This window comes from Seriola aureovittata, chromosome 6, assembly GCF_021018895.1.
Source record: "Seriola aureovittata isolate HTS-2021-v1 ecotype China chromosome 6, ASM2101889v1, whole genome shotgun sequence".
Classification (NCBI taxonomy): domain Eukaryota; kingdom Metazoa; phylum Chordata; class Actinopteri; order Carangiformes; family Carangidae; genus Seriola; species Seriola aureovittata.
This window is the reverse complement of record NC_079369.1, coordinates 28480446-28501101: the sequence shown is the minus strand read 5'-3', so window position 1 is coordinate 28501101 and position 20656 is coordinate 28480446. Positions and strand designations below refer to the sequence as shown.

At 41.2% G+C, this 20656-nt stretch overlaps 1 protein-coding gene across 2 annotated transcripts; it reads right to left on the bottom strand.

Moving 5' to 3' along the window:
- Positions 1 to 185: 185 nt before the first annotated feature.
- Positions 186 to 18183, bottom strand: cherp (calcium homeostasis endoplasmic reticulum protein). Of its 2 annotated transcripts, XM_056379082.1 has the most exons (20): positions 18030 to 18183; positions 16666 to 16839; positions 12523 to 12561; positions 10656 to 10825; positions 9113 to 9250; positions 8874 to 9025; positions 8073 to 8184; positions 7735 to 7824; positions 5859 to 6096; positions 5415 to 5578; positions 4343 to 4597; positions 4024 to 4219; positions 3666 to 3907; positions 3201 to 3334; positions 2670 to 2756; positions 2383 to 2535; positions 1922 to 2035; positions 1738 to 1832; positions 1402 to 1587; positions 186 to 1262 (listed from the first exon to the last, which is right to left on the bottom strand). In XM_056379082.1, the coding sequence occupies exons 1-20, from the start codon at positions 18052 to 18054 to the stop codon at positions 1225 to 1227; spliced, it is 2802 nt and encodes a 933-aa protein (XP_056235057.1). In that variant the 5' UTR covers positions 18055 to 18183; the 3' UTR covers positions 186 to 1224. The 2 variants fall into 2 exon arrangements, with proteins under 2 accessions (XP_056235057.1, XP_056235058.1); XM_056379083.1 differs by lacking the exon at positions 12523 to 12561.
- Positions 18184 to 20656: the final 2473 nt, after the last annotated feature.

Genomic DNA, 20656 nt, shown 5'->3' with positions numbered 1-20656 from the left:
ACTTTTTCAATTCAGGAAAATTGCAGAAAAAAGGAGAGACCACATATACTGGAGCACAGTGGAGCTGAACTAAGTTACTGAACTAATACATATTAATGATGGGGGAACAAAATTCAGAATTCTCTAATCTGATGCAGGTCGTGAGAACTGTTCACTGAACATTTCAAATTCACAGAAAAGGCACATTTGTGAGTCACAGTTGTGTTTATTTAGGATTTGTGTATTTGTAGAGAAAAATACAACCAAATTCATATTTATGACTTTTTGTATTGAGGGATTTATTTTAATACTACAACTAAATGACAGACTTACATTTCTCTATAGAAGAAGTTATTACATGAAAAAGTATCACAATAATCAGCAGTGAAAAACCAACAGGAGCCAGCATACCTTCTTATCCTACAAAAGTTGGTTCACACAAATGACAAAAAATGTTTCCACTTATTCCTAGTGACCTCTATAATATAGACATCCTCAGTTTTATTTACAGAAGTTATGAGACGTCAACGAATAAGACCTCTGACACCAGTGAGCAGTTTCATCAAGAGAGACACAACAGACTTCCACTGATAAATCTGGATAAGTGAGTATAAGAAAAAGTTGGGTTTTTTTTTATTGTTTTTTTTAAATTGAAGTTATTGTTAAAATCCTCTGCAAAAAAAACTGAAAGCGTTTTATTGGAGACACCATGAGGGGTAAATTAGATTTTTTTTTCTGATTTGGGTGAACTAATCGTTTAAGCAACTTGAAAAGAATGAAAACTGTAAATAATTTAACATACTCCCCCATTCAACTGTTGACCTGTGCATAAATTAAAGAGGGTCCATTCATTTTTATTCTCTTCTCAATTTTTTCTCATAATTTGTCCCATTTCTTTACTGCAGATATCTTAAATGTTGAGGAAGTCTCAGTCTACTACTACACTTCAGTGTCCTTGCAAAGACTGCTGAATTAAAAATCCTGGCTGTTCTGCTGTGTTACTCGTGTAAATGCATCTGCTATTCTGATGCTGTCTGCTAAGGGGCACTCATCCAAGCAAAAAGGTTGTGCACGTCTTCACAAGCTTCACAGGTGTGGTGGTACTTTGCATTGTCACTGGTATCTGTGGAGGGAGGAAGGGTTTGAAGCTGCTGACTAGAATCCTGAATGGACATCTGACAGATCTGAAAAACCATTCTGAAAATCAGATCCTTGGTTGAGGTGGAGATGAGGAGGTTGATGACATCAGTCAGTGGGAGGAGCCTCCTGAGGTTCCCGATTCACTGAAGCAAGAAAAGAAAGAACAGTTGGATTTAGTTAAAGAATTATGGTAATCTAAGTCATACGGTCAACTAACTGTTCCATAAAAATTAAATCACTAGCCGTTAAGTGTGAGCAGTGTGGAGAGGTCTGTGTACGTACCTTCCTCTCGTGCCTTCATGCGGGCGACAAAGTTGTAGCTCTTGTTCCTGCGATAGTTCTCATAAGGATCATCCAACGACACACCCACACCTTTGTACTGGTCCCATTTATCCCTGATATCTCCTCCTTTGATGGGGTCCTGGATGCCCTGTTCTTTGGCCCCCAAACCACCTGAGCCACTCCAGCCTGCAGCAGACAAGAAAGGATGGATGTGGTTCATTCAGTCAGAACAATTCAGGATGGAAAACCATCACATTAAAACCATCTTAAATATTCTTACTGGAAAATTTGATGTAGTTTAAATGATGAAACAAAGAGAAAACAGAAAGCTCATACCCATCTTCATGAGCAGCTGGTGGCCCTTGTTCTCCTCCCCTAGTCTGGTATCTGTAGACAGTTTGGAGGGAGGACCACCCAGCACTGGTAAGGAGCTGTAGATAGCAGGAGAGGGGGGGTCATCTATACCACTGTTAACAATAAAGTGTTTTATGAAAGCACCTGTGCAGTGAAGGGGACTTACGGAGGGGAGGAGCTACGAGATTTGGGGCCACGCCGTCTCTTGGTGGGTGAACGTGAACGGGATCTGGATCTGGAGCGAGAGCGACTCCGAGATGACCTGGATCTGCTCCTGGACCTAAAGAGAGGCAGGTTAAAGCACGTTAGGCCAAGTGTGTTGGACAGTGAAACACAGCAAGAGGGAAGCTGGAGATTGGAAGCATGGAAGCCACTGAAGCTGACACACTGCAGCAGCTCATTAACACAACAGCTTCAGCTCCATGTGTACAATGGAAAAATCACGTCAGAGCAAATATTGATTTGATTCAGGTTTTTTTGTCAACTGCACTTTGTATGACATTAACCGATAAATGATGGTTATTCATGGCATTATTTTTGAAAGCATCTTCACTTCTGTACAGTACCGTGTGTACACATCAGCATAAAGCTACCACTCAGATGTGTGTGCCATGTGTGTGTGCAGACCTAGATCGTGAGTAGGAGCGGGAGCGGCTGCGGGAGCGGGAACGGGACGAGCGGGACCGTGACCTGGAGGACTTTGAGGAGCGAGAGCTGGAGCGAGATGACGACCTCCCTCTGCTGCGAGAGTGACTCCTGGAACGACTGCCTCCACGACCACTGGAGAGAGAGCAATACAGGGAGGGGTGAGGTTGACAGGTACATGTGGGTCAGGTGTCTCCATCCTTTAATACACAACAGTGACATCCTCCCCACAAAGGATGAGGAAGTCCTCTGGAGAAGAGGAAGCTCACCTGTTGCGTTTCTCCTGTCCCTTTTTCCTCCTGGCTCTCATCTTGGCCCTGAAGAACTCGTACAGGCCATTCTGCTCCCAGCCTTCACTGGAAGAGGAACAAACCACAGCCAGATGAACCTACAGCCATTTCTATCAGAAACCTTGCAGCACTACACAGAGCAGGACAGCTTATTAAGGAAAAACACTGTATTTTAGAAATTTCGACTGTGTCTGTAAAGTTCTGTATGAGCTCCCTGGGAAAAAAGTGAGTGTAGAGTCCTGCGAGGACTAATGAAGACAGTTTATTTGTAGATACTTTTTACAGTAAATCCCAGCTCACTATTGGCGTTAATGTACTAACAGTTTTGGTTGTGTAACCGCCTGCTGCTTACAGCTGGCATTCAGCCGTGCGAAGTGAAACATCCAATTGGTTTTAAAGTTTTTAAATCTCTTCTTCATCCATTCCTTCCAGTCAGCTGACAGCAGCCACTAACGTCACTAAATTCTGGTTCTGTCTGATTTCTCTGAGACGGAGTGGAGGTGTGTGTACCTGTTCCTGGGCCGATCGTGGGATGGGGGGCTGTAGAATGCTTCAACAGCAGCAAGCAGTCGATCACTAGGTGGCATGGGAGGGGGCAGTCTGATGTCTTTGGGGTCCAGGGGTTTATAGTCATAGTCCTCGAGCTGAAGAATAGACAGCACAAGAAGAATGGTGAGACAATGTGGGTAAACGAGTCTAATGAGCGATTATGAATCTGCACTTGGCGACTGCACTAGTTACTGAAAGTCTTCACTAAATCTGTTTCCAACTTGTTTTAAAAAGTGATCTGATCCATTCTGTAAGGTGCTGTGGAAGCGCTGCATTAGTCTGTAACACTGTTCTCTTCTCCTCTGGCTGTGTTCAATTATGCTGTCTTCTAGCAAGACAGTAACTTTGTCAGCTGAAAGATTTAGATAACTAAATCCTGAATCCGTTTTCATGCTCTTGTCCTCAAATCAGAGGCAGGCGACTCACTTTGACCAGAGGAGCCATGAGACCAGCAGGCAGATCGAAGTAGGGAACGTTTGGCACCAGACTTGGGTCATCTTGGACCGGATGCTGCCGATGACGCATGTGGGGCGAATGGCCATTGAAGCCGTGTGGGGGTGGGCCAAAATCCGGGTGCTGGCCTCCACCCCAAGGAGGATGTTCAGCCCCCATTCCTGGGGGAGGGAGCCTCTGATTGGGATGGTGGTGGGGGGGAGGACCTGGCATGTCTGACAAACAGAGGTGGATATTGTTAAAACACAAAACCAGGCAGCTTTAGATGCATTTGAGTCGGGTTTTTGATCAATCAATCCATTAATCAATCAATCAATCCCCATGCACTCACCTCCAGGGTATTCTCCCTGAGCATAGTCAAAGCGGTGTGGGGTGTACGGCGGCCTGTCATAGTGGTGTCTGGGAGGGAAATCATCCTGCATGAAGCGTGGAGGGAAGCGTCCGAAATTGTGTGGTGGAGGAGGGGGCTGGTTGAAAGGAGGGGGCTGCTGGTGGGGAGGGAAGGGCCCTCTGAAATGGGGAGGTCTCTGTAAAAATTCAAGTTGGACAATACAAAGAAATATAGAATAAATGAAAAGAATGCAATACAATAAAACAGCTAAGAAAACAAAGCAAAGGAAGTGAAACCACAGGAATCATCAACCACATGCCTGCATGCGTGGAGGAAATGGGGGCTCCCTCTGGCCCCAGGGAGGTTGGTCAGGCTGGTTCCCCCATGGTGGCTGCTGGTCATATGAGTTCCAAGATGGAGGGCCTGGTTCAGACCCACCTGGACCGCTCCAAGGGCCTCCTTCTCTGGGTGGACCCCCGCTCCAGTTCCCTGGGTCCCTCTGCTCGTTCCACATCCCCTCATGGCTGTTCCAAGGAGGACAAGGAGGGGGGGGCTGGTTCGGGTCAAAAGGAGGCTGGGGAGGGAAAAAAGTCAGAAAGGGGATGAGCATGGACTCGGTCAGGAGTCCCCTGAAGAAGGCAGGACTGAACCTACCCCTGGGGGTGGAGCCTTCTGTGAAACAGGGAAGAGGATAGGCGAGGCTGGACTCAACATAACGAGATCAGCTCTACTACAGACACTCGGAAACTACATTACACTTTCAAAAGCCCCCCTCAGGTTTATGAGGACTCTCATTCACTATAACCTGCAAATCAGTGACAACTAGTCCTACCATAATAGAGAGGCAGGAAAGCTCAATCCAAACTGTTCTCCTGTGTGGTGCCTTGTGGTGGAGGTTGGTCACCTAACTGATTCTGTCTCTCAGTTCTTCTCCATCTTTGGAAAAATGTACATTGCAGCCTTGTGGCACTGCTGTCAGGTGGAACATAGAACTGAGTGTTGTTATTCTCAAAGGCCATGATCAAGTGTGGCTTGGATTTTAAATGGACTGCACATATATAGCGCTTTTCTACCTTAAAGGGGCTATTTGTATGTTTTCTCAGCAAACATGGAGGTGATGGTCGCTTGCCAAGACCTTTAGCCATCATTGTGTTTAAAATACAAAAGGTTATAATGCATCCTCTGAGCAGCTGCTTCAGTTACTTCTTCATGGCAGACCAGATATTACAGTGACTCAGTGTCTGAAAGTGACGAGATGTGCCAACTAGGCTGGGCTAGCTGGTTAGCATGCTAACTCCAGTATAAGAAAAGACGAAATAAAAATAAAAGCAAAACAAGAAAACTGGTCGCCTGCCTGCCCGCCCGCCCGCCCGCAGGTCACAGGTCTTTACCGGCTGGTTGGGGTTCCAGGGGCCCATGTGCTGGGGGTCATACCACCCAGGCTTGTTGGAGGGGATATCTGAGGGTCCACTGGGGTTGCTGGGGTCCTGTGCTCTGGAGGAAGCTCCATCAAACTCTCCTGGAGGAGGACCGGACAAGGCAGGCTTCACATCCCCTGCAGACCGCACACCAACACATTAGAGCACAAACATTCATGTACTTGCCCAATACAGAGCAGGTCACACATATAATCATATACACAACACTTTAAAGTAAGAATAAACTAATGTAGTATTAAACTGTTTTGTGGTTTTTTAATTTTAAGAAGAGTATGAGTTTATTGTTAATTAATGTACAAATCCTTAACATTTTTGGCTTTGTTGTCATGTAAACAATAACTCTGATTCCATGTATCAGGCTGTGCGTTCAGTTGCGTTAAGTGTGTGTCTTCTCACCAGCTTGTGTGGTCATGGGTGGGGCCTTCTCCGGCTCAGTGGGGGTAGCTAGCTGTGCTACAGGCGCAGGCTGTGGTTGTTGCTGCTGCTGCTGTTGCTGCTGCTGTTGCTGCTGCTGCTGTTGCTGCTTCAGGCTGGAAACAAACTCTTCATGCTGGGTCTTCAAAGCCTGGATCTGCTGCTGGAAGGCCAGCTGGATCGGCTGCACCACCGCAGCATACTCTGTTATCAGAGAGGCCTGAGAGAGAGAGAGGACAAGGGTGTGTCACAGTATTGTCACTGAATGAAAATCTTTTCCTGATATACAGGGTAAACACAAGCAAAGTCTTCAAGTGAACACATAAATGGGTGTGACCACATTTTTGCAACACAGGTAGTGGTGCAAACCAGCATGAAAAGAGAAACTGGATATTATTATTAGAAGACCACAATCCGAGAGAAGCTGAGGCCTCTGAAAGAGAGAAAACAGTTTCTCCATGAAGAACCGAACCGCAAACTGAAAAATATTGAACACATGCATCACCCTGAATATGCTGTCACTACAGCATATTCTGGATGCTGCTGCAGCTTGAGTATTGGCACGGGTTGTTACAGTTTTTCTCCTCTGCATATTTTTAGGCAAACAAAGACAAAATGGGGTTTATGTTTAGAAAAAAGTACAGGGTCTGTTATCAATAAATGCCTATCTCATCAGAAGATTTATATAATTAATGAAGGTAATGACACCACGGCTGCTGTGTTTAATGTGTGCAGGATTCTGAAGCTGTGAATTTGATCTTCTGCAGTGGAACTGGTTCAGAGGAGAAGGAAACAGAAATAAACATGATCCAATGAATAACTGGAGGGTATCTCTGCCATGACCATCTCCACTCAGTGCGTTTTGGTTGATTTGGATCATTCATGGGTCAGGTAGGGAATGGGTCAAATTGGGTTGAAAACTGATTTAAGGTAACTGAAGATAACAGATTGCTACCTGTTGACCTCCTCCAGTATGAGGCCGAGGCACCTCACATGTATGAGCTTCTTTAAAAATGTTTTCACAACCATGTTCACAACACATAGGATGGATAATTTAGTGGTGTTCCCGATTATATGGATTCACCTCGACGCACAGAAGAATGTGACTTCAGGTGGAAAAACTGAAAACTCACTGTAATGGTCCTGTAGAAAATATGTGGACTCTGCAGAGCACAGCTCCGTTACTCCAGATGATTTACAGTTAAACTTGGAATCTGTGAGTAACAGCTTTCCAGTCTAATGTTTAGAAAATCACAGAGCCTTATCATTAGATCCTGATCTTGTCATCGTATCAGAAGATATATATAGTTAATGAAGATGATGCTGCTGTGCCATCTGTGAGGAGAACTAATAGTTTTGTTGGACATATCTCGACACAAACACTTTGTTTGGAAATTACCATGACACACACAAAAAATATACTAGTGTCTGAGGATGATTGTACAACTAGAATCACCACCTCGTGGATGTTTCCTCCAACAACCAGTCAAGTTACCGGAAATATGCTCACAGTCTCTCCTTCCTGAGTTACAGCACTAATTAACGTCCAGAGGTGATTTTGCAGGATATTATGATGTCACAGTGAAGTTGACCTTTGATTTATAATGTCACCACTTCATCATTTTATCCTATTAGACATTTGTGTTAAATTATGTCACATGTAATGTATTAATTCATTAGTTATGGCCAAAAACCTGATTTGTGAGGTCAGAGTGACCTTGACATTTGACCACCAAATTCTAATCAGTTCATCTTTCAGTCCAGGTGAATGTTGGACGAGCAACCTGACCCTGGCTGCCGCCGGCGCAGAGAGCTTCGCACCAGCAGGAAATGGAGCCATGAGTCTCATTCCACTCACCTGGTACTGGCCAAGACCCAATGCTGGATTCTGGAGCTGCTGAATGGTCTCATCATCAAAGTAGCCATTCTTCTCCCAGAGCTGCAACAACTGGGAAGGAGGAAGAAGATGGAATATTTGTATAAATATTAGAGTGGTATTAAACTGCAGCATTGACACTGTCATATTAAAATACAATTAAAAGGGGAAAGTTTTAGTGTCCTTTGATGTTTATTTTACTAACAGAACTAAAACACTCCTGACTAGAGTTAAAGATGCTCAAAACTGACACATAATCCTGTTTCCAAACCACACTGATTTGATCCAGGTACAGCTTTTAAAAATCAGCAGGTGTTTACCCTCGTGATCTTCTGCTGCTTCTCTTCCTCCACAGCCAGGAAGCTGGTGCAGTAGATGGGAACCACAACTTTCTGCAGAGCTGCCAACAAATCCTTCTGCTGCTTCCGCTGGCTGCAAGTACACATTCAAGCACATTCAGTTTCTCAGTAAATCCTCCCACATCTTTTAAGTTGTTTCATAATCAGACCAAGGCTGCAACAAATGTTAGTTCTCAGTTATGTTTTCAATTAATCAATTGATCATTTGGTCTATAAAATGTGAAGTAATAATACAAAATTATGACGCAGTTTCCCAGTGCCCGAGCTGACATCTTCAACTGTCAATCCAAAACCCAAAGATCTTCAGTTCACAATGATATAAAACAGAGAAAAACAGCAACTCTGCTGATTGAACAAGCTGCAACAAGAGACTTTTCATCATTCTTGCTTCATATCTGAATTTAAAAATAGTCGATTATCGAAATTGTTGTGGTTTCATTTTTTCACAATAGACTGCTCTATTACACACAGACATATTGTTATTAATAGAGCCATTTAGTAAATGTTTACATGTTAAACTCATAATGCACTAATACCCAAAACCTCAGCTTGTGCAATGGTTGATACTAGTGTCCACACAGTGAGTGGTTTCTATACCTTATAGGTTCTTGCAGGTAGGTAGGTATTTTTCTTGCATTAACGTAGCTGTAATCAGGGCTTATTAACACTGCCTCGCAGGATAATTACATTATTATTATGGTGAGCAAAGTGTACAAGCAAAGTGATCCACATGTTTTCATGTATGCATTCATGTTTGTGTACCAGTGATGGAGAACGTCATTGGTTAAATAGATGAGATGTAGGCGGAGTTCAAAATGTGCTCCATCAGCAGTGATGCGGTTGCGAAGATGTGATGTCATCAGTTCACAGTGTGGTGGAGTCTTGGCATTGTTGAACATCCAGTTCTTACCAGCCTGAGAGAAACACAAACACCAGTTTTTTCAGGGATGTACGTAAGTTAGCATGACTTAAAAAAACTCTCCATTATGAGATCAGCTTACAGAGATAGCGTCTTTGGTGCAGGTGTCGATGATGGGCTGCAACAGGTTGTCAAACTCTGTTACGTCCAACTGAGTTTCCAGCAGCAGCTTCTGGGTCTGCTGCTCCATAGCCAGAGTTATGGCTGCACTCACTTGCTCCTACATGGATAAGGCAGAAAGAAAAGCATCAGGAAATGTTACCAACCGTTCTTCTTCAGCCTGCAACTGTCCTCATGATGTTCCCCCGAGTGAAGGAGACAAAACAGTTAAAGATACCAGACCAATGCTAGTTCTCATCAGGGAAAACCAGGAAGTGAAGGGCCAACACACCAGGGATAACTACAAGAGACTAACAGTGTAGAACAGCTACATTACGACTTAATTACATATTCACAGGTATTTACAGAGCATTCAGAAAGATTTCAGACTCCGTCACTTTTTTGTCATGTTGCAGTTCTATGATAAAATAATGTAAAAAAAAAATTATTTTGTCCCTCATCAATCTACACTCAGTAACTCATAATGAAAAGGCTACGACATAACAAATGTAAAAAAAAAAGTGAAGGTTATGAATATCTTCTGCACTGTACATCCTCTGCATGTAAAAAAACTTCTGACCAGGTTTTGGGTCTTTGATCAAACGCTGATCCACAGCAGTCATGTTTTCCTAAACACATATTTCAGGTGGGTTTAGGAAAACATGTGTCTCTAGCGTGTTATATCAAATACATCATTTGAGCATTTAAATTTTGTCTCTAATTTTATTTTTGTTCATTGTAAAGTGTAGCTATATTTTCATTTTTATATTTTTATATGTTATTTTGTATTTCATATTTAGTGCTAGGTTACCAAAGTAACAATACAATATATATATATATATATATATATATACTATATATATATATATTATATATATATATATATATATACTGTATATATTAATATATTCATGTATATCCTTCTGATAGAGATAGTAAATATATTGACTAAGAGAATGATTATCTATGTGTATTAATTCATCTTTATCAATTGTGTCTTTATATAATTTGTAATGGATATTTGATCCTGATTAGAGTTAGACCGTTGGGCATATTTATTTACAGTAAAGTTTCCTTTGTTGATGGTTTTCTTTTAGACTGAATAGTTTTATCGAGACCCCCAGATTGTATCCCCCAGATCCTGAAGTGCTCTTAAGCAGTAATAAAATAAAAGACATTGGAGCTGTGTGTGACTCTTCATTGGAGTCAGCCAGTCACCTGCCAGCTGTTACTTAAACATCATCTTCTACACAACGCAGAGACTGTAACTGTTGAAATGTTGAAAAAGAGATTTAACGGGGGGGTTGTAAACTGTATATTCAGCAGCAGACTGAACCCTGTTACATTTATCCATCCATAAATATTACCTCACCAAAAGAATTAGTCTTGTCCCTGCAACAGTATCTGACAGCTTATCTGGCTCACTACTCTCAACTTTAGGGAAGTCAAAGAAATAGCATTGGTTTTTATTAGCAAAAAATAAAAAATAAAAAATAAACATGGGATAAATAACTGTTATTCTGGACCTGTCTGAGTGTATGAAGATGCTGCTCCTGCTGCTGCAGGTTCCATTGGCTCTGCTGGATGAGCTCATCGATGGAGGGTGTAGCAGGCGGAGGAATGGGAGGTGGAGCGATCATCGGTATCGGTGGAGGAGGGATATCAACCACATCTTTGCCGCCCGGGTTGTACATATCTGCAGAAACAGCAGCAGTAAATATGGACATTAAAAGTCGAAAGTAAAGCTTTGACTCCAGGCCTAATGCAGTGTCCCAGAGAAAGCTGTATTCCATCACCATATACAAGCCAGATGCTGTGTTGTTTGTTTACACTGAACTATTTCAAAGTGACCTTTAAAGGTCAGATAAGATGTGACAGTTTTCATACAGCAAGCAGATGAAACACTCCAGAAACAAAGCAAAAGAGTGAACTCAATTTTTAAAGATATGCAACCAGCATGGACATCACCACTATCATGATCCCAAACCCTGAGACTCCAGCAGAAACAGCTACTGCTGAAAGGGATCATGATGGCGTCTCCAAATATCAAGACTCAGAAGAACAAAGGTTTGAAGAGCACATCAGAAACATCAGGTTACTCAGCTACAGCCAGGCTGCCCCATCAAATGAAGTCACTTGTCCATATTACATATAACAGCAAATATTTTACAACCAATACAAGTGTCAAAACTATCAAAAAATGATTTACTATAATAACATATATACTTTAAATAGGGACATCCCAAGTGGATAAACATTAATCTGATCAGGGAATCACTGATAATAAAACCTGTCACTCACTGTCAAAGCTCCATCTTTTCTTCTTCTCCTGTATTTTATTAAATGTTGAGCCTTAAAACGATATATTTGTGGTTTTAAGAACCAAAAACCATCTCAGTGTAGTTTTACATCTCCTCTCTCAGGCTTCTCTTTGGAGCTCTAGTAACAACAGGTCAGTCAGCCAATCAGAAGAGAGGAGGCTCTGAGCCTCTCTTCTCATTGGCTGACTGTTCAAATGATTGATTAAATAAGAAATATAGCAGATTTCACGTAAACACTCATGGTTGGTCCAGGTTTGTTGTGACATCACAAAGTTCCAGAAGTCCTTATGGCTGGTTTTAAGGCTCAGTGTCTGAATACAGGCTGTGTGTGTTTCTCTGTGGACTGAGGCTTTGATACTTTCACACTATAAATATAGAACCTAGACCTGATCTATAATCAAACTACACATGAATTTGGTCCACATTTACCATAGTCTAAATTTATCAAACAGTAACATACATTCTGCTGAAGCTACTCAACAGTAAGTTCAGTATAATATTATAACTGTGCATTTATACCAGGGGCTCTCCAGATAGCACAATATTCACACCACATCCAAATCAGGATGGACGCACCAGCCCAGCAGCATGTGCCGCATAAACAGGAGAACACACCTACAAAGACATGATCACCCACTGCTTCCAGTCTATCGTGAAACTAGGCCTGAGACTGCGGGGTGAAACCTTGATCAGGACATTATTGTTCTAGATATAATGATGCTGATATTGGTGTCATGCAGCCCTTAAAATACAGCCGTCCCGAATCATGAGCAGAAGCATTCAACAACTTAGACCACAAGGCCTTGCTCAAAGACACATCAACAGGCTCCTCTCTCCGTTTGTCTGATCAGACCTGACAGCTTCAGACGGAGGATTAAGCACCATCAGGAAGATATGCTTGAGATATCTTCAGTAAAACAACAGTACAGCACAAACTCAAAAACAACAACATACCAACATGAAAAATGCAACTGAAAACAAACCAAAAAGCTTTCAAGCAAAATGTGCAAAAACAAAATGTGACTTTCCAACTGGTATTTTGAATCTGACAAATCTGGTTCCAAATAAATACCTTCAGATTTATACTCCTCCCCATCGTGGGTAGAGGGATCTAAGTGGAGAAAAGCAAACTTTAATGCATTTTAGTGGAATTACACAACTGACACAAGAACTCCATGCAAACCTGCACAACACTGTGCTTTTATTACCAGGCTGTTGATCAGCTAACTGTCATTCAGTAACCAAAACCTGACTGTGGGTGCTGTAAGAAGCTCCGACTACCTCTACTTAAGCAACAAGTGGCACTAACAGACTGATGAGTCATTAGTCTTTAGTAAATTAAAATGTCAAGTACAGTAATTTACTTTTTTCCCACCTTCCCTTTACCATCTTCCAATATCTTCTTAATATTTGTAATTGTGTATTTATGTCTCTTTGTGGCCAGGCAGCATTTTTTGTTTTCCTCAGAGTTTGCTCTTTTTATGATATTTAGGATGTCTGAGTTTATAAAGTACGAGGACTGGTGTGATGGCTATTTCTTTCCCATTTGGCCTTGCTGGCATGTCGCTTCACCTCCTAAGACCCGAACTCTTGCATGCCGTGCATTTTTAATTTCTCTTTGCTATTTAGGCTGATTGGGACCTGAGAAAAATGATGTCCACATATGAGGACATTAGTTTTAAATTTCGATTACTGAGTGGCTGTATAATATCCTCATATGTGGTCACCAGGCCCTTGTTGAGAAAAAGTTAGTATTGTGGTCTAGAGAACCCAAAATGTGAGGTCCACATATGTGGACGCCAGGTCCTAGGAGGTTAAATGTAGGGCTGCAAGCACATGAGGAGGCAGGTTTGAAACTGAATCTCTGTCAGATAATAATCAAGAGCAGCAGGTTGTAGAGATGCTGTACAAAACTCTCTTTTACAGCTTTTACATACCGACAGAGACAGTATGTACATTTTCATTTTCACATTGATTTAGGTTAAAGGGGCAATATGTGAGCATTTTAGTTTAAAACCTTAAACAATTAACTCAGATTATCAACAGGATATAAAGAAGTAACAGTTCTGACATTGTGTCAAAGATGTCTGTGTTTTGTGTTGAAGTTAGAATGCTAACCAGCTAGCCACAGGCTGTGAGTCACCACAGTGTCCAGTCTGCCCTCAGTCCTACATGAGAGGATGAAGAAGTAGTAACTGTGAGCAGCTATAAACCTGTGTTGCAGCCATCCTCTCAGTTATTGATGCTGCTGCTCTCTCTCTCTCCCTCACGTTCCTCGACCTCTACTCCTGTCACCACCACATCTCCCCGTCTCTCTGACTGGACAGACTGTGTCAGGTAACCATAACCAAACAGAACAACCTTGCAGTTACATAATCAGATCACAAGGTTAACCTGTGCGGAAAACATTATCCCCTAATACATGCAGGTTTGACAACATGTCAACAATTGCCCTCTGCTGAGTAGCTCAATGTGAGAGTGACTAGTGAGCCCAGTCCGGGAACAGTCCAGTCCAACTATGGCACAGGGGAAGTCATTATACTTATATGTCTCTTATGTATTGTATATGTATTTGTTGCACTAATTTATTTTAATTGCTTTTTGTACAGCTCAAGCTGTGTTTAAATATGCTATAGAAATAAAGTTGACTTGACTATCTATTTGGAGTATGACTTCAACAGTTGGCCAATTGTTGCACGTTGTGTCTTTAACATAAGGGCAGATTTATGGTCTGTCAGAACTAGTTTGTCAGACGTGCTGTCGGACCACATCACACATATAAAGTGTTTATTTGTGATACAAAAGGACACGGAGTGAATGGCCGGCTATATAGAGGCACAATATTGGGACTGGATTTTTTTTTTTTTTTTTTTAAGTTGCACATTTTCAGACAGTCTTCCTAGGAGGTCATTCAGTTCTATTCGAGAGCACCACAAATAGTTGTGGAGCAAGTTTAAATCAAAAAGAACAAGAGAAGTTCGATCCTTGGCTCCTTTCTCACTCCCATACAGGTGACCAAACACAGTGCGACATGGCTGTGAATGGGTGCAGAATATTACAGAAAAGGTTGGACATGGACCCCCAGAATCCAGCATCAGAAAGGTGTCTTCACATTCTACAGAGAATTCACCATTACATCATCATCATGACCCAGCCTGAGCCTTAAAGTTGAAGGCCACTTACACCCTAGTCATGGTCTTCACCTGTAAATTCAAATCTTTCCTGGGTCATCACCAGGAAGTTTCCCTCTTACAGCCACCAGAACAACAGCAGTAAACTACTATCTGCAGTACAGCTACGATCTGAAGGTTTACAGTACAATTACAAATGTTATAATTAAACGCATGATGGACAAGTGGCAACCACTGTAGCAGATTTATGGTAAAAAAAATTAATCAAAATTTAAAATTAACCTTAATTTACTACTATTACATCCTGTGATTAACAACATTTCCAGCTTCTAATAACATTTAAGTCTCATCACATCTCTCTCTAATCTCATCCCATTATTACAACTTTCAGTGGTTTTTCACTGGCTCAGGTCATCTGACGTATAAATCTGTGACAGATGACCAACAGAGAAAATACGTTTTTCTTTTTCCATGCTATTCAAATTATTTAACTGTAATATTAATTTACATATTTAGTTAAACATTTGAGACATTATTTTAAATAAAAGCTGTAGAGTGACTGTGTAGAATGACCGTGTCCACACAGTATTTCTCTGGCATTATTCACTGGCTGAACACATGCTTGAGCTAACAGCGGTGCATTACAATGCAGATGTTGCACAGACTTCTTGAGTTTTTAATTCAAGTGATATTTTCTGCTTTTGCCCTTTCAGCAAACACTACATCTTCTCTCTTAAAGTAAATCCTCTTAAGCACTGAAGAATACAATCAGCTCTGGTCTGCTTCCATCTATCATGACAAGTGCATACAGACACACATCTCATCCAGTGCAGATAGAGGGATAGAGGAAACTAATGACCAAATAAAGTATAAATCAAATGCCGAAGAAAAATTACAGTTCATTATAACTTGGGTCTAATTTGCTATCAGTTATGAAAACACTGTATTTAAGAAAGTAGCTGCTGGATTTAAGAAAAAAGTCTAAACTTATTACTCAGATTGATTCAAAAACCAAACTGAAATCCATTATTTCCATTAAACGGTCCTGCGTGTTCATTTTTTACAAACCTGTTTGTTAAACCTATCTATCAGTGAGGCAGGAACCCCCACTGAAATAGAGTGCAAGTGGTATATGAGGTGGCAGGTGAGTAATATCTAGTAGCTGATAATAAAACAACAGTAGGTGATGGAGATGCTGATTACAGTATCTTTTCACAGCTTCTAGTGTTGGCAGAAAATACCTTTCCATTTGGATTCAGTCATGATGAGCCATGTGAAATGTCCACTTTTGTTTCGGTTTATAACCTTGTTCATAGATGTGTTTATACTTTTTTGTTCATGTGATATTGCCTATCACAAATAAGAATTTGAATAATGAAAAATCTAATCAAAGGATGTGTTAACAAAATTGAGAAATACTAGCTGGTATTGGAGGCCAACTGTAGGTACAGTTAATGCTTTTAATCTGTTCTCAAAACATATTAAGGTTCCACACTCAGTCCTATGATCTGTCACGTCTAGTTCCAAACACAGTGAAGTCCAACTTCAATTCAGGACTTGGTTGTGATTGGTCAGTGAGCCCGATTCACAGAACACACATGCAGCACGCTCTCCAGCGCACCCTGAATAACCTGCATATAGGTGATCCACCTTACGTGGCTCACAGGAATTTGTCCCAGTATGCCCGACTCTGTCCAACTAAGCAGTAGTCCAGATGTTCGCATTTCTCTGCAACAGTCAAAGCGAGTCTGTCCCTTTAATCATTATAAAAACTTGAATTTATGACTTAGTTCTTTTTATGTGGTCCTAGATAAGCAGGATATTTCTTCTGCAACAAAGAAATTAAAATACCATTGCTTTGTGTGATGATTTGCTGGGTGGGGCTTCTCTCCTAATTGAGTGTGGTTGATATGTGTGTGTCTGCTAGTCTGTCTCGCTCTCTGTTTAGACTCAACTGACAAATCACCATTTAACCCCTAGTCCTACTGATCTTAAATATCAAATGAGATGAACATTCCACCATCATTCAAATATCTGTGTGCAAATTCTATTTTTTATGGTGGACTGTCCTTTTTACTACATACGCTGCTGTTGCTCCATTGCAAGCTTGCACTTGTAGTAGCTGAAGTATTCTCCCCCAAACAAGAAGGAGAACTTAGGGTTGTCCTTCTGTTTCTCCATCGTCATCTTCTCAAACTCCGGCCCATTTCGAGCGACAAACTGGGCCAGCTTGTCGATCACATTCCTCAGCTCTTGATCTGAACCAGGGAGGAGAAGAGGAGGAAAATATAAAGTCAGAGCTGAGAGCTGATGACGATAATGAAAAACAAATAACAAAGAGCGGAAAGAAGTTACAGTGATCTTTGCTTTTAGACACTTTTAGAACATTTATTACAATACATTATGACAGAACTAAGCTGAATGATATATATTTAGTGATCTAAAAAGAGAGGACATTGTTTCACAACATTTAACCCTGTTTTGACTTATGTACCAATCTGAATGAAAAAAGTATCCTGTCCACTGCAAGATATAAGAATATGAACTGTTTCCTACAAGGTAAATATAAAAGAATAATTCTTAAAAATGTAATTTAGTATGTAAATCTGGAATAATATGAAGCAACAACAATATATAAAAATATAACTGACAAAAAAGATTTTAATTTTGATTCATTTTCAAACTTAACAAGGAAATGTGTTGCTTCAGGCTACCATCTATGTTTGCATTAGTAAACACCATCTTAGCTTTGAAAAGTGGTTGAGTTTGTTTTACTGTGGAGCAGATCATCCACATGGTTTGAAGCGTCTTTGAGGAAATACCATCAAAACAAGTGCAGTACAATGGCTTTCTGGGTATTTACCTCTCAGAAAAACTGAAGAGGCACAAACCAGGACCTAAAACCTATTCTACCAATCACTCACAATTTAACAAGTGACATGTATTTGATTTTATGCTCTTAATTCTCCACTGCCTGCACTGGAGTACACTGTGTTAACACACAACATTAACTGTAGGATACGTGATGAACATATATCAAAAAGTAAAAATGACCCATTTCTATGTTAGCTGCGTGACTAACGCTGCCTTCACTTCTCATCGAGAATTTGATGTTCGCAGCAAATTTGAAAACAAAGGGGGGAGAGAATAAAATAGAAAAATAACTTTAGCCGTCAAAGTTTGCTAATTTGCAAAATAAAACGTCGAAACAATAACCAGTTAGCTAGCTGCTGCAATAGTAGTCACATGTTATTGTTCATATAGATTAAGTGCAAAGGTATACAGAAAGACCTGTTAGATACACATTTAACCACTGACGTTTCTAGCGTTAGCCGGAATGCTACATGCAGAGTTAAGCTTGGATGTGTTGTATAGCATTAGCTCCTGGTAGCATGGGTGCTAGGTAACGTTCAATGAAAATCATACATCGCTACACCGCGCTGCTCACCTTCAGGGGGAGTGGGGATATCCATGTTTGACTTCAGTTACAGCGAACCCGCTGAACCTAAACAGACGGTCCAGAGATCCGTCAAATTGTTCTGTATTTCACTAAATTATTTATAAAATTGTCGCAAAAACACTTGCATTGCCACTGTGACGTACACCGGAAGAACTAATGGACAGAAACAGCGCCACGAAAAATAGCTATGTGGCCTTTCCACAGCGCCACCTGTGGTCAGGAAGAAGATCGCCGTTTTAGAGCGCCTTCTCTCTTCTGTTTTGTTTTCCCTTCTTTACTTATCACTGATATATTTAATATTAGTATTTGTTCGAAAATGTTTTTTTTTCTTTTTTCGTTTCATATCATTGAGATATTTAGTGGCTATTTGTACTAAAACATTATTTGTAGGCTCATACATTTACCCAAAAATAATCATAGGCCCCATACAATACCTGACGTTTTGTATCTGAAAGGATCTACTAGATTGTTTCTGTGTCAACAGAGTAGAATTTGGTTTTACACACTGCCATTCAGTGATCCTGACACAGGAAATTGTCAATTATGACCAGTTTTCATGGTCATTGCTTAACATTGAAATCCCACTTGATCTAAAAAGAATCAAAATTACTAAGAAGACCAAGTTATGAATTTGGTTTATGCAGACAAAAGATTCAACTGAGCAAACAAAGCCAATAGGTTATTCTCATGATTTTATTTCCAAAAATGCAGCAAACAGGACAACAAATGGATCATGTTTTTGGCTGCCTCTCCTGCTGTAGTAAAAAAAAAAACTGTGGGCTCACCCAACTGCATGCTGGTCTTAAACCTATACCCAGATCACTTCAGGTGCCCAGCTGTTACCCAAATACTAGTTAATCAAAATGAACAGGGCAAATAATATAAAGAAATAAAGAAATAAAGAACGGTGGTGCAGTGGTTAGCGCTGTCGCCTCACAGCAAGAAGGTTCCGGGTTCGAGTCCCGGCTCGGCCGTGGGATCTTTCTGTGTGGAGTTTGCATGTTCTCCCCGTGCCAGTGTGGGTTCTCTCCGGGTACTCCGGCTTCCTCCCACAGTCCAAAGACATGCAACATGGGGACTAGGCTAATTGGATACTCTAGATTGACCATAGGTGTGGCTGTGAGTGTGAATGGTTGTCTGTCTCTATGTGTTTGACCTGCGATGGACTGGTGACCTGTACAGGGTGTACCCCGCCTCTCGCCCGAAAAGATGCTGGGATAGGCTCCAGCCCCCCCGAGACCCTACTAGAGGATAAGCGGTAGAAAATGAATGAATGAATGAAAGAAATAATTACTCCACATCTGTTAATTCTCTTCTTAGCGCTGCATTAACTTCAGTTCACACTTGGTGTAGGAGCTATTTTGTTTGTTTGTTTTTCTGAGTTTGGATTACTTTAATTTTTTTAATTTTTTGATATTATTTTCAAAGAGCACAGGTTGTGTTGCCTATCAACTTATCCATGTAACCATCTATCTATAGACAGGTGTCCCTTACATCCCCCGTTGGTCCATGGGTGCCCTACTTACTTTATTAACACTATCTATCAACCCTGGGGGATTCAGCTGATATGGCTAGCTTGGCAGTGTTCCCTTCGTCCTCCATCAGTCCCCAGGAAGGACGTGGTGCACCTGGTGGACTTCCCCCAATCCATATGCCAGTAGCGGCACTCCCCAGCTACAACCAAATAACCAGTTTGAGGTCCTATATACAACCTTGCCTCTGCAAATCCATGTCATCATCATAATGTCATGATGGAACGCCTGATAAACAGCAGTTAGACCGACAGTTTCGGTGACATGTATGAAAACTAGTTGACCAAGCTTAAACCACCTCATCAATCAGCATACAGTATATCTAATAAAAGTTCATATTTGACCTGACAGAGGTTCATATTTGACCTGATCAAAGTTCATATTTGGTCTGATAAAAGTTTATATACGACCTGATAAAAGATCATATTTCACCTGATTAAAGTTTATACCTCACCTGATAAAAGTTCATATTTGATCCGATAAAAGTTAATATTTCACCTAATAAAAGTTACAACTATAAATACCTATGACATGGAGCGTTTGTGATGTCTGCTACAGTAAATTGGCTAATCAATCAGGTTTGAAAGCATAATATTTAAATGTATATTTGTGTGTTTGGAGGAAAGTTTCCCGCTGAATTCTTGGCTGATTAAAATGTCTTTTATTGATTAGAGGAGCTGCTGTGATTGGTCCAGTAGCTCCACCTGCTGCTGTAGATATGTCTGATGAATAATCAGTGATAATGAATATTAGTATCATTTAATTATTTGATTGTGTCATTATGTTTGATCTCATTTTGGTTCTGCATCTTAGCCCCTAGCATTGGGCTCCCAGCCAGTTTGTTTATTTTGTTTGTTTATTTATTAGTTTATTGACCTATACTAATAGATTTTATTAGAGTTTGAATCCACTGGGGGCGGACAGGTGGCCTCAGGTCACCGGGAGAATCTCCCGGGTCTCCCTACTGGCCGCCCGCCCCCTGCTCCCACGGAGGACTCCTGAAAGCTCTGAGGACCGGACCACGCTTAGCCCGTCCTGCCGGCGCTCCAGCCGCTGCATATCGCAGGGGCCGGGGCGTGGATC